The sequence below is a fragment of the Ylistrum balloti genome, unplaced genomic scaffold (genome assembly GCF_031769215.1).
Source record: "Ylistrum balloti isolate Yb309-2 unplaced genomic scaffold, AGI_CSIRO_Ybal_v1 Utg370598, whole genome shotgun sequence".
NCBI lineage: Eukaryota > Metazoa > Mollusca > Bivalvia > Pectinida > Pectinidae > Ylistrum > Ylistrum balloti.
The window spans coordinates 243,372-258,338 of record NW_026782370.1 but is presented as its reverse complement, the minus strand read 5'-3'; the positions used below and the strand labels follow the sequence as shown (position 1 = coordinate 258,338).

The window sequence follows — 14,967 nt, the reverse complement described above, 5'->3', positions numbered from 1 at the left end:
ATTTACTAAAATATATAAACACGACAGAAGATTAGCAAAGTGACCGAATTTTGTTTTGTTTTGAATTATGTCCTAATTCAGGTCAAAGATGAAGTTCATACACAAATATTTCTTAACGAAATGATTTATCTGTGAACGAACATTTGTTACGTATTTTCTGTAAATAGTACCTTTGGCACAGTTTCTGGTATTACTGGCGAGGCTACACCAGGAGATGTATAATACACATCCAGTAAATGTGTATGTATTGCCCTGGACAGATCAGTATTACAAGGATGAGAAAGAACGGCTGTTACATTCTTGGACAGTTTATAGGAAGATCCGCGTCACCATTGGTTCCTTTCTTATTATTTTTAAATAAATGTTTGATCATTTGTTAGGTATTTACTATGGACGTCTTGGTATTAATCATATTAAATTTGTTACAGATTTATCAGTATATAAAAGTAGGACAGACGAAACGACAGACAATATATTGGTGGTGTTAGAATCTACAGGTCTGTCTGTATCCATGGATGTGACATCCGACCTTATCAACGTCCTTGTCGTGGTTGGGGACGATCGGATGAAAGGTAATCTTATATGTATGCTCGTTCTGACCGATACTGCTATTAGCTTTGTGTTACATCAAACCCACTGATGCAACGGAATACCAAAATGTAAGAAACACATGTTTCATCATTACAAATTCTTGAAAGATTGAAAAGTGTTGGAAGGGAAGAGGATATTTTTTAGCGTCAACATCTGCTGTAATACGAAGTTAATTAGACAAACCAAATCTGAAATATAGCTGGGCAGACTCTACATCAAGGAAATAACAAATAATTTATATAAATGATTAACAAAGTCGTTCTACAGCTGTTACATCCAAGCGGCCTAGAAACATTAACTAGACCTCACAAGGTACACGAGATAGGGGTTTGCGTCTCTTATCCAAAGGTTCGGGCTAAGGCCTCTTTTCATCGGAAAGCAATCTAAAAACACAAATTAACAGAAATGGAAAAAAGGTATAGTGATCTCTACATCAAGAATTCTACGTAACAGCAGTTACATGTCATCAGTTCAGTTCAGACCGGATTTCCCGAGCGTGTTAAAACATTCCTGGTGAAAAACTTCGGTAAAAACATATTTATACTACACGTTAAAGTTTAAAACCTTGATGCAATATCGGAAGTGTTGGAAAAGATTTGTTTTCTTTATTGATTTATATTTTCTATGTGTCTCTCTGTTTTAATGGTTTTATTCTATCTTCGAAAGTAGCGCAAATAGAACCACTCGTATGAAAAACTTCAACAGTATCTTATAGAACCCCTAGAATTAACAACCTTTACAGTATCTTATAGAACCCTTAGAATTAACAACCTTTACAGTATCTTATAGAACCCTTAGAATTAACAATCTTTACAGTATCTTATAGAACCCCTAGAATTAACAACCTTTACAGTATCTTATAGAACCCCTAGAATTAACAACCTTTACAGTATCTTATAGAACCCCTAGAATTAACAACCTTTACAGTATCTTATAGAACCCTTAGAATTAACAATCTTTACAGTATCTTATAGAACCCCTAGAATTAATAATCTTTACAGTATCTTATAGAACCCCTAGAATTAACAATCTTTACAGTATCTTATAGAACCCCTAGCATAAATAACATTTATATTACCCTATAGAACCCCTAGAATTAACAACCTTTACAGTATCTTATAGAACCCTTAGATTTAATAATCTTTACAGTATCTTATAGAACCTCTAGAATTAACAATCTTTACAGTATCTTATAGAACCCCTAGAATTAATAATCTTTACAGTATCTTATAGAACCCCTAGAATTAACAATCTTTACAGTATCTTATAGAACCCCTAGAATTAACAACCTTTACAGAACCTTATAGGACCCCTAGAATTAACAACCTTTACAGTACCTTATAGGACCCCTAGAATTAATAATCTTTACAGTATCATATAGAACCCCTAGAATTAATAATCTTTACAGTATCTTAAAGAACCTCTAGAATTAACAATCTTTACAGTATCTTATAGAACCCATAGAATTAATAATCTTTACAGTATCTTATAGAACCCCTAGAATTAACAACCTTTACAGTATCTTATAGAACCTCTAGAATTAACAAATTTACAGTATCTTATAGAACCCCCTTGGATTAAGAAACTTAAAGCAGTTTTAATTTTGTTTTCTTTTAGGTCATCTCCGCGGTCTTCTTGGCAACTACAATGATGACCCAAATGATGACTTCATATCGCGGACAGGAGAGCAACTCGCTGCTAACGCAAACATGGAAGATGTTCACTTTAAGTTTGGAATGACTTGTAAGTCATCTTTTATCTTTTAATGAAAAATTTCGTTACATGATTACAAGATAATCCATAATAACAAAAGACGTATTATATTTAATTGAAGTGGGTGTATATGATTTACTAGGAATATTTCATTCAGATTTTCGTCAGGAGTAGGTAATGCTAAGTGTCATTATGATTGTACAAAAGGCATACAAGCGAATAACACCTTTTCATAAAGTATTACAAGCGAAAAATATTTCAAAAACACAAATTAATTAATGTAGTTTTCAAATGTAAAATCTTATAAATATATATTGTTGTTTCAATCTTATGGATCTAAAGGCGCAGGGCAGCGTCACGACCTCTACCAGTACATATGAATGGACCAATCTCTACAAAGTATTGTACGACCAATAATTTCACGACATTGTTGCGAGATATAGAACAAACAAATATGTATGTGACTTCATTTTAAAGATGACCATTAAATCACATTTTTGTATGAGATGTAAATGAATACTGAAGTATCAGTGTAAACATTCCTGATTTGTTTAGAAGGTATAAGAGATGTTACAGTATGTGCAATGTACGCTAGATGTCTACACGATGTGCAAACTCTGTGTGTACTATTGGAAATCTGGACGAAATTAGCTATTGCACATGCGTTCATAAGATCAGGTTTTGTTAAGTGCTGGAGATGTGTTATTTATACGTCTGTAGGGCAAAAACTTGGTTCCCTACTGAGTGCCTACTCTTCACAGCACACTATACCTCTTTGCCTGGATTATGTTAACAATACACCAGATGTATAGACACTTGACACTATACATAATTTGAAGAAAACATGGCCGGAAGAAAGAAGAGCATGGGAGGAACATCGGATGTTAAAACCAAAGAACAAGAAATGGAAGAAAGACTGAAGAGAATTCATCCCTGTCAGCTACACGAAGATGAGGAAGCGAAGGAAAGAACAGCTAAAATGGAGGGTTTTCTACCAGCTAACGATAATCTTCGCCAGACGTTTGGAAATATGGAAATTTAGAGACACAAGTTAGTGATCTACAGTGTGTGTGTTCCAAGGACGCCATGGAAGCTCGCCACAACGATCTTGAGCAGCACGGAAGTATAATTCACTCCGGATACATGAACTTGAAGACACTCCAGGCTTCGAAAGTGTTGTGGATTGTGTGAGTAGGATTGTGAAGTCTGTGTCTACGAAACTAGATAAACTAGTGTGGATATAGACATTGTCCATTCGAAATGGAACGTGTAAGAAAGATCACCGCTAAGTTTACACACCAATGGAAAAGGAATAGAATCATCAAAGCTCCAACGAAGTTGATAAAGACAGGCTTTACCATCTCGAAGATCCCACGAAATTGATAAAGACAGGCTTTACCATCTTTGAAGATCCAACGAAATTGAAAAAGACAGGCTTTACCATCTTCGAAGATCCCATGAAATTAATAAAGACAGGCTTTACTATCTTCGAAGATCCCACGAAATTGATAAAGACAGACTTTACCATCTTCGAAGATCCCACGAAAAGAAATGAAGAGATTCTCAAGGAAATTCTATAGCACGGGCAGCCATTCTGACTGATGATATCTTGATGTTTACTTCCTATTCAGCGTTCGGAAGAAACAACAAATACGAGCTGTCAATGGATGTCTCTGTGACCACTCTAGTGATGTCTTTTGTTCATTCTCCGTTCTATCAAATCTCTCTTTCTGTCTCTGTTCTTTTTCTTATCTCTTTTATGGACCTCTTATACCTATTATTGATCGACAGCTGTGGCTGAAATACAATTACTATCGGTTAATCATCAGGGCCTGAGGGATAAATATAAGCGAAAGTATGTCTATTCTTACCTTATATCTATAAACTAATGTTTGATACATACAGGTACTCATTTTACTGAAGATCAGGAAACATTATAAGACAGGAATGGGGATTTCAATGTTATTTCAACTCTTTCAAATCGAATACAACTTCCATCAGTCTAAAAACGTGTTAGAGGCAGAAGAAAGTCAGGAAGGAAAGAAATATTCAATATTGTATATGTGTATCTATCACTAATCGTGCACTGCCGAATTATCGCTTCATCATTGTGACTTCAAAAACTCAGATGCTATCATTCAACTCATTTCTTTTTCTTTCTTTTTAAGGGGAAGTAATCCAAAACCAGTCATTATTTTCAAGTGCTGTTCGTCAAGCAAATGACTTTATACCAACGTTCAGTGATACTGATGTGTTGCCAGTACGGAATGGTACTGAGGAAATGTGTGGGGAAAATGTACAGTGTCGATTTGACTTTCAAGTTACCGGGAATGAAGCTATAGCCAGAAGTACTGCCAAATTCATTGACAAATTTAATGTGCTGAAGGAAGATTTAGTAAAGGGTAAGTAACGTTAATGTGCTGAAGGAAGATTTAGTAAAGGGTAAGTAACGTTAATGTGCTGAAGGAAGATTTAGTAAAGGGTAAGTAACGTTAATGTGCTGAAGGAAGATTTACTAAAGGGTAAGTAACGTTAATGTGCTGAAGGAAGACTTAGTAAAGGGTAAGTATCGTTAATGTGCTGAAGGAAGATTTACTAAAGGGTAAGTCACGTTAATGTGCTGAAGGAAGACTTAGTAAAGGGTAAGTATCGTTAATGTGCTGAAGGAAGATTTAGTAAAGGGTAAGTAACGTTAATGTGCTGAAGGAAGATTTACTAAAGGGTAAGTAACGTTAATGTGCTGAAGGAAGACTTAGTAAAGGGTAAGTATCGTTAATGTGCTGAAGGAAGATTTACTAAAGGGTAAGTCACGTTAATGTGCTGAAGGAAGATTTAGTAAAGGGTAAGTAACGTTAATGTGCTGAAGGAAGATTTAGTAAAGGGTAAGTCACGTTAATGTGCTGAAGGAAGATTTAGTAAAGGGTAAGTCACGTTAATGTGCTGAAGGAAGATTTAGTAAAGGGTAAGTCACGTTAATGTGCTGAAGGAAGATTTACTAAAGGGTAAGTCACGTTAATGTGCTGAAGGAAGATTTAGTAAAGGGTAAGTAACGTTAATGTGCTGAAGGAAGATTTAGTAAAGGGTAAGTCACGTTAATGTGCTGAAGGAAGATTTAGTAAAGGGTAAGTCACGAAGTATCATCTTTCTCAGTGTTAAATGCTTTGTCCATTTCGTATCCTAGCAAACGTGAGTGCGAGCTGAACTTTGAAAAATTGAGGTTCTAACTGTAGTCGTCACTAAAAAAGATTAAAAAATGACATTTACCACAATACTTACCTTAAAGTAACGCCTTCTTTGCTGACTTTACTTGAACAGGAAATTAAAGACTTCAGATAGATTTCAACTTATTGGTAGTGTTTGATTATGTGGAACGCTCGTCGACATGCCGATTTCGTTCAGAAACGGCATGCATTAACCTAGAAATAGTAAGATGGATAACACGTACAGTTACTTGTTTATATGTCTTACCGCCTTGAAACAATTAAGGAAGATTACCGTCTTCCAGCATTTGTCATTTTTGAAGTGACATTTTAATGCAATGTAGGCACATCTATGGTTTACTAGTAATACACATGCATACAGTGCTTCAGATGGCAAAACAAACTTGTGTGTTTTAGAGTTCGGAAAACTCCTGATTAACCCGAGGTATCGTTAACTTGCGTGTATTTTATTAGGTGGCATACGGTACTACACACAAAAACGCTGCTATGAGTACGACAAGGTTTAATTTAAAAACAAAGAGTTTATTATTATTTTCAAACTGAAATACAAACTATTTAAATTTCTTAAATCTTCAAACAAATTTTAGTATTTTTATTATTTGGAGACATCGTCTCGTGGGTAACTTTTATTGTTTGGAGACATCGTCTCGTGGGTAACTTTTATTGTTTGGAGACATCGTCTCGTGGGTAACTTTTATTATTTGGAGACATCGTCTCGTGGGTAACTTTTATTATTTGGAGACATCGTCTCGTGGGTAACTTTTATTGTTTGGAGACATCGTCTCGTGGGTAACTTTTATTGTTTGGAGACATCGTCTCGTGGGTAACTTTTATTATTTGGAGACATCGTCTCGTGGGTAACTTTTATTGTTTGGAGACATCGTCTCGTGGGTAACTTTTATTATTTGGAGACATCGTCTCGTGGGTAACTTTTATTATTTGGAGACATCGTCTCGTGGGTAACTTTTATTATTTGGAGACATCGTCTCGTGGGTAACTTTTATTATTTGGAGACATCGTCTCGTGGGTAACTTTTATTGTTTGGAGACATCGTCTCGTGGGTAACTTTTATTATTTGGAGACATCGTCTCGTGGGTAACTTTTATTATTTGGAGACATCGTCTCGTGGGTAACTTTTATTGTTTGGAGACATCGTCTCGTGGGTAACTTTTATTATTTGGAGACATCGTCTCGTGGGTAACTTTTATTATTTGGAGACATCGTCTCGTGGGTAACTTTTATTATTTGGAGACATCGTCTCGTGGGTAACTTTTATTATTTGGAGACATCGTCTCGTGGGTAACTTTTATTGTTTGGAGACATCGTCTCGTGGGTAACTTTTATTATTTGGAGACATCGTCTCGTGGGTAACTTTTATTGTTTGGAGACATCGTCTCGTGGGTAACTTTTATTATTTGGAGACATCGTCTCGTGGGTAACTTTTATTGAAGCACATTCAATTGATTTCACTTTCCGTGAAGATTTGCATTTTATACTTATGAATGAGAGATAGTGATACTTTAATGACAAGTTTTGTCATGTTCAAAAGAAAGAAATTCCACATAAAAACTAAAGCGATGCATGTACACCGGAATGTTTATTATAGGGTTGTGATTATGGGGTTGTAAGGGTTGGAAGCGATTTCCTTGCGTCATCGTTTCCCTTGACGTAATATGGATGACAATAGGAATGCACAGAGATATCTGTATGATATACTGCAGCATGTAGCCGTGCGCTTTTAATGACAATCAATCGCTGGCACTCTTTCAATAGGACAATACTAGAAAGTACTTAGCGCGCATCTGTCACGGAGTCTTCCGACAGAAGAATCCGGCTGTATTTTCGTTGCTCGTTCTTCTTTTCTTTCATCATCGATGCCTGGCTCTTCAGGAAGTCATTGAAGGAATTACCTTTGTGTTGGTTGTCATTTCTTTAGTACCTATACTGATTAAGCCATCAGAGTATGCGTAAGAAGTATGGAAGATTGATTTATCATATGAAATGAATAAATATGACAGACACACACAGTCGTACACCAAACGTGTATAATACAGATATTATCAGTTACTAATGCATTTTTGTGGATTAGTTGCCAACATTTTTAGGGAAATCAATCATAGAAACAAAAATAAAAAGATTGTCTCAAGGAACAAAACAAATTCCTTCACTTTACTTGAGATTTGTTCAGTTGAATTTCGTTCGCTAATTCAAAACATTTATCGCTCGCAAAAATCATCAGTTGTTTGGATTATCGCAGTGCCGCATCTGTCTGTCTATAGAATAGAGGGAAATAACATTCCTAGTCGGCATAACGAAACTCGAGGATGGAAGTAATGCTGTGGTCTGAGCCAACGGTCACACAGGTTACAAACACCGTTCTTAGAGATATGACCAACACATGTCTTGTTCATCACACAAAATCAACGACAGTCCGACTTACTATATTTGACTGAAACCTGCCACAGCTGCCGCCTCTGAAATTCTTGATAATTTTTTAAATCAGTTGTCAAGGATATAAACATTTAACGTTACTTTCTGTATTTCCATCTGTATCTATATTCTTTTAAGAATAGTAAACGAAGTCATGAACTTAATCATTTGGTTTTGAACATTTGGTCTAAAATTTAAAAAAAAACAAAATGTAATGAATAAGCTCATACACGTCGGCGTGTTGCCTAGAGTTATACCTTTTTTGTCATGGTGGTCATTCTGTCTGAAGCGTCAAGGGGCTTCTTTGTTAGTAATATTAATTGCGATAGGATATTTGTAAATGAATCATCCAATGGAATGCGAAGGTGGTAGCGTACAATGAATTCTCATCGTTTCTGTGTTTTAGTCTCCGAGTCAGTGTGAGTTTGATGCTTTACTTCGGGAACAATTTTCCTTTGTCTACTTGTTTAATACTTATGTGCGATGGTCATTGAATAAATCAGTCAGTACCGTCAATACAAAATTTAATATTGGTTTATTGTCAAATATTTTCAAAACATGTCACTGTAATAATTGCAGTAATGTCAATGCTTTGATTTTGTCTTCAGTGGTGAGATGCCCTTACTTAGACACACCTGAGAATGGTGTGAAAAATATCACCGGTTACTTTCCTGGAGCGAACGTTACATTAGAATGTCTGCCTGGCTTCGTCGCTCTCAGTGGTGATCACAGACAGACATGTAAGGAAAATGGGAGATGGTCCGGAACCAGTATAGTATGTGCAGAAAAAGGTAATCACTTTTAAACTGAATGTATACGCTATTGTCATTGAACGTAGTCAAACATGATTTAAAAGCAACAGGTTTTAAATACTTTCTTTTCTTATAGAATTAAGCCATATAAAAATGAGGATACCATATTCAACTTTCGATATTTAAAAACGTATAATGTGAATAATGTTTTAAATTCCGAAAAAAGTATGCGTTAGTAAAATTTCTCTTAACATTATAAGTCACTGTTTCATTGAATGTGTTTTTGTGGCACGTTTTAAAGTATCTATGACACGTTCTGCTTGTAGTGGTACAGACTGATGATGGGCATTCACAAGAAATCATCATTTACAGCTTAGGAGGTTTTGGTATTGGTATTCTCGCCACTATCATTGTGATATGCTTGATATGTCAATATCAACGACGAAAACCGAGAAAAATCATTGTAGAGGAGTAAGTTAATTAATTCCACACACACACACACACACACACACACACACATATATATATATATATATAGAAAGTTGCCGCCCAAAAGTCACAACTTTTCATTACCAAAAAGCCCAGGGTGCTGATGTTTGGTTCCAAGCACATTGGGTTGAAGTGATACCAATTTGTTTAAAAAAAACCCCGACTTTGGCCTACCTTCAAGATAACATGTCAAATGCAATAATAACTTTAAACTTCTTCAGCCCTTTGTTTAGTACATTGCTAGTTGGTAAAGCTGCAAAGTTAACATGGGTATATTATGTAATCAAACATTCTAGGAGAGTCTAGGAACACACTAGATATTATTTAATTAATCAAACATTCTAGGAGAGTCTAGGAACACACTAGATATCAAACATTCTAGGAGAGTCTAGGAACACACTAGATATCAAACATTCTATGAGAGTCTAGGAACACACTAGATATCAAACATTCTAGGAGAGTCTAGGAACACACTAGATATTATTTAATTAATCAAACATTCTAGGAGAGTCTAGGAACACACTAGATATCAAACATTCTAGGAGAGTCTAGGAACACACTAGATATTATTTAATTAATCAAACATTCTAGGAGAGTCTAGGAACACACTAGATATCAAACATTCTAGGAGAGTCTAGGAACACACTAGATATCAAACATTCTAGGAGAGTCTAGGAACACACTAGATATTATTTCATTAATCAAACATTCTAGGAGAGTCTAGGAACACACTAGATATCAAACATTCTAGGAGAGTCTAGGAACACACTAGATATCAAACATTCTAGGAGAGTTTAGTAACACACTAGATATCAAACATTCTAGGAGAGTCTAGGAACACACTAGATATCAAACATTCTATGAGAGTCTAGGAACACACTAGATATCAAAACACACTAGATATCAAACATTCTAGGAGAGTCTAGGAACACACTAGATATCAAACATTCTAGGAGAGTCTAGGAACACACTAGATATTATTTAATTAATCAAACATTCTAGGAGAGTCTAGGAACACACTAGATATCAAACATTCTAGGAGAGTCTAGGAACACACTAGATATCAAACATTCTAGGAGAGTCTAGGAACACACTAGATATTATTTAATTAATCAAACATTCTAGGAGAGTCTAGGAACACACTAGATATCAAACATTCTAGGGGAGTCTAGGAACACACTAGATATTATTTAATTAATCAAACATTCTAGGAGAGTCTAGGAACACACTAGATATCAAACATTCTAGGAGAGTCTAGGAACACACTAGTTAATGAACATGTAAACAAAGAAACGTCTAATGAGATATAGACTGAAAACATACTTTTTAAAGAGAAAATCTGGAAACCTTTAACCCGGGTTAAGATTTGTACAGCTTGGAATGCTGTCGAATGCAGTTTCTCATGAATATAGAATTTAAAATGTTTCCTGTATCGATCATAGGATTTAACAGCAATTTAGTTTGAAGACTATAGTTAAAGGATATAGATACGATTTTATCCATCGTTTTAGGGTCTCTGAAGATACCAGTGTGGGTCTATATAGTGGAAATGACAGGAAATTGTTTAAATCTTTTTCTTGTACTAATAACAATGACGACTCTTAAACATCACATGCGGGAAGACACGAAACTATTTTAAAATCAGGTTTGCGATAAAGACCAATTAAATGCTTGCTTCTCTTTTTATTTTACATGATGCGGGTGTAATTTGTTTTGCTTATAAAGACTGGAACAGGTATCTTAAAATTTTGCAAAGTCATATTATTCATTAAACGATGACGTCATAATGCATTTGATATGTACAGATTCAAAATCCAACATTTAGGCCCTTAGACTTAACCCTTACCTCAGGATGAAACAACTGCATGATAGTTTTATCAGCTAATTGACTCTGTTGTATTCGATTATTTATTTTTGTGTCTTTTGTAGAGCATTTGAAATTTTGTAACTTGCTTTGTGTTGAAATGGATTGATAATTATTAATTCATAATTATTTATGATATTTATGATTTCCTCTAAAACAAATAAAAGGATATTTAAACATTTAGCTCCTTACTTACTGATATCTAAATGATCCATCGACGACACATTCATTAAAAAAAGGAATAAGGCCTGGTCCTAAAACACGGACTTATGTCTGCCAACCGAAATGGAAATGTATTATATATAATTATATTATAGTTCATTAGAGTTGTGAACAGGTATAATTATACCGATTCGAGGTTGCTATACAGTGAATCATTTATGTATTTCTCTGAGTAAAGAACCATTTCTTTTCTAGCAACGTCAATTCATTGTCATATCTATAACTAACCTTATTTTTTGTTTCATTTTTCAGGGAGTCTACTCCAGTAGATCTACACATTATATTCCCCCCGTCAAACATTCCAAGGCCTATGTTTGAGAATGAGGAGTTCTTGGAAATGTAAGTGAATGAGAACTTGCTTGGAAATATGGCCCATTCAAAGATGGAATGATCGAATTAAAAATTGCAAAGTGGGGAAAATATATAGGGTGATGAGATGAGAGATAATTAAAAGATTCAATGATAAAACACGATTAAAGATGTAGGGTTATCTGATGAAAGATTATAAAACATTCAATAATAGAAACACGATAATCTCGATATGGCTTTAATTGATACAATGTAAAAGCAAATTCTGATTTTTCAGTTAGTAGGTATATTGTGATACTGTGGCTGCAATCTCTTTGTTTTGAGGGCCGTCATTTGCTTGCCTCTAATCGTTAACAATTTTACTATGGTTCGGTTATCCTGTGGTATGTTAGTGTATAATGATTTTACTGACAAAACTTCCTTTCCTGTGATCTACGACTATATATACTGATTAGGAGAGCTTGATTTCTTATTTTTTCACATTACAATCAAAGCTTTATTTCCGTGATACAAGATGATGAAAATTTCGGTAGCTGATATGAAGTTTTATCTTTAAAGTAATTTCGAAGTATTAGATCATGTGTTACACATCCTCATACTGAAAACAATTAAACAGTAATTGGAAATGTTTCTGGCCTCAAAATATCCCATGTGGTTTAAATTCCTAGACGTACGATAAAATAATTCTGTGCTTGATGTGGTGTACTGATTATTCTTAATCTCTATTTCAGCCTTGAGCAACTGAATTCCGGAGACGGGTTTAAAATTCCACGACCAAGTTACGTCGATCCGCAGATATTTGAAGAATATTTCTTCTAGTCAGGAAGATCCTCTGTTTTGATAAAAAGCTGTCATTTCAAAACGTATTTGAAGTCAGTTGCATGTATAGAAGCAGAAGTGAATACAAAGAACAAGGTCCTGTGGAGCTTTTAATGGACTCTAACAGACATTCATTACTCCAAGGACCCAGTGTGAAGTGTTCGGACTCCTTTTAGAGCTTTCTATTCACATCTAGTCATGACAGTGAAGTGCTTTCCACCACATGTCTGTAGGATTAGAATTTCAATGCTGATCAATTCATAACGGTGCTTTATCATGCTCTAAACGTTCAAAAGTAGCTGCTGTCCTGGATTGCCGATAAAAGTGTATAAGCTTTGGTGAAAGCTTACTGATCAAAAACATTTCTGTTGATTATTTTTATGGTCTATGCATTTCCCATGATGAAAATGCAATGTTTCATTAAACACATCCTTCTACCATGGTTCCTTATCAATGTGTATACCTTCAGGCGTCCTTGGACCATCTGTTCTACATTCAACAATTTTTCTTGTCGCTTGTTTAATAGATGATATATTTTTACAAAGAGTTTACACAAAAAACCTAGACAACTTTAAACTTTAATCTTCTTTACTACCATAAGTCTGCGTTATCATAGCATTAACGTATTTGTAGTGACGTGTTTTCATAAAAACAAAAGCGATGCGATACAATTGATTAATTAACATGGACGGGTTTTTAGAGTAGAAGTTCTTGCTACACAACCAGTAGAAAATTTGAGTGTGACCTTTCAAGGACTAAACTGTTACCTTAATATGTATATATCAGTATGATGACGAAACAGTAGATAATAGAACAAAAAGAACACAAGACCATTATATATATACTGTTTTGGATTTAAATGTACGTATGAATATAGTACATGTGGAAAAATGGTCGATTCTAAACTATCTATTTTAAACTTCATCAACTGTGTTATAAGATGAAGGTGACAGTGTAGTCATGGAAACATCACATTTTAATTTTCTACTGGTTGCGTTATGAGATGAAGAAGACTAGTCATGGAAACATCACATTCTAATGTTCTATTGGTTGTATTATAAGATGAAGGTGACCGTGTAGTCATGGAAACATCACACTCTAATCTTTTATTGGTTGTGTTATAAGATGAAGGTGACCGTGTAGTCATGGAAACATCACACTCTAATCTTCTATCGGTTGGGTTAGGAGATGAAGGTGACTGTGTAGTCATGGAAACATCACACTCTAAACTTCTACTGGTTGTGTTATAACGTAACAACTGTAGAACTTAACACGCACGCCACCATATCTGACGTACCACTTGTAGAACTTAGCACGGACGCCACCATATCTGACGTACCAGCTGTAGAACTTAGGACGGACGCCACCATGTCTGACGTACCAGCAGTAGAACTTAGGACGCACGCCACCATATCTGACGTACCAGCTGTAGAACAGCACGGACGTCATCATATCTGACGTATCACCTGTAGAACTTAGCACGGTCGCCACCATATCTGACGTACCCGCTGTAGAACTTAGGACGGACGCCACCATATCTGACGTACCAGCTGTAGAACTTAGGACGGACGCCGTAGCCTTTTCTCTATCTGTTGTTTTCTTCGGAAACAGGTATCTTTGCAAAACAGTAGAAAAATAAGTCATATTCCGTTATCTAGAAAGAGAGATATATATGAGTTTTCGAACCAATATTATTACTCAGCACCGTTGGGAAAGTTTTCTAGAGATTCATATTTAAAAGTTAAAATAGTCAATTAGTGGATCATTCCCTGATACAGAAATGTCATTCTATTTTTCAGCTGGGTCACCGAACAGTGTATCAAATCGTAGAATTATTCCATACTTTATGTGGAAAATTTGAAAGAAAGGTCCTGATTGTTTAGTTTTCTGTGATAAATAAAAAGCGCTCGACCCTTTGAGGCACAAGGAACCGAAAGTGAAATTTAAAAACTACGTTATTTCATGTTAATTTTTAGATTGGTTAGATAACTATATTTTGCTATTACTATATCATTAGTTAATCTGATAATGCCGGACTTCTTCAAGGCAGGGTATTAGGTTCTCTTTTGTCTATAATATACATTAGTGATTATAGCTGATAAACATGGAAGTTTATGAAAATTATCTGTCAATACAGCACCTCCTATATTGAGAAAAAGCAGTGTCCTAGCAGTCAAAGGAGAAACCAAATTAAATACTTCGAAAATAACTGAAATATTATATATTTAAGACTATCTACCTAAAAAGGGAACCTCCACGTGGTGGTAGTCAACGCTGTATCAAGAGGGAACCTCCACGTGGTGGAAGTCAACGCTGTATCAAGAGGGGACCTTCACGTGGTGGTAGTCAACGCTGTATCAAGAGGGTACCTCCACGTGGTGTTAGTCAACGCTGTATCAAGAGGGAACCTCCACGTGGTGGTAGTCAACGCTGTATCAAGAGGGAACCTCCACGTGGTGGTAGTCAACGTTGTATCAATAGGGAACCTCCACGTGGTGGTAGTCAATGTTGTATCAAGAGGGAACCTCCACGTGGTGTTAGTCAACGCTGTATCAAG

General features: G+C 35.5%; 1 protein-coding gene across 1 annotated transcript in view; it reads left to right on the top strand.

Annotated features, from left to right (window-relative positions):
• The window catches only part of LOC132556871 (sushi domain-containing protein 2-like), a 55,506-nt gene extending 42,654 nt beyond the window's left edge, over positions 1–12,852 (top strand). The window contains exons 12-18 of the mRNA XM_060221320.1: positions 429–572; positions 2,209–2,334; positions 4,473–4,706; positions 8,564–8,746; positions 9,034–9,178; positions 11,535–11,621; positions 12,323–12,852. Coding sequence (XP_060077303.1) covers positions 429–572; positions 2,209–2,334; positions 4,473–4,706; positions 8,564–8,746; positions 9,034–9,178; positions 11,535–11,621; positions 12,323–12,410 — 1,007 coding nt within the window. The 3' untranslated portion in view covers positions 12,411–12,852. The remainder of the gene's footprint in view (positions 1–428; positions 573–2,208; positions 2,335–4,472; positions 4,707–8,563; positions 8,747–9,033; positions 9,179–11,534; positions 11,622–12,322) is intronic.
• Positions 12,853–14,967: the final 2,115 nt, after the last annotated feature.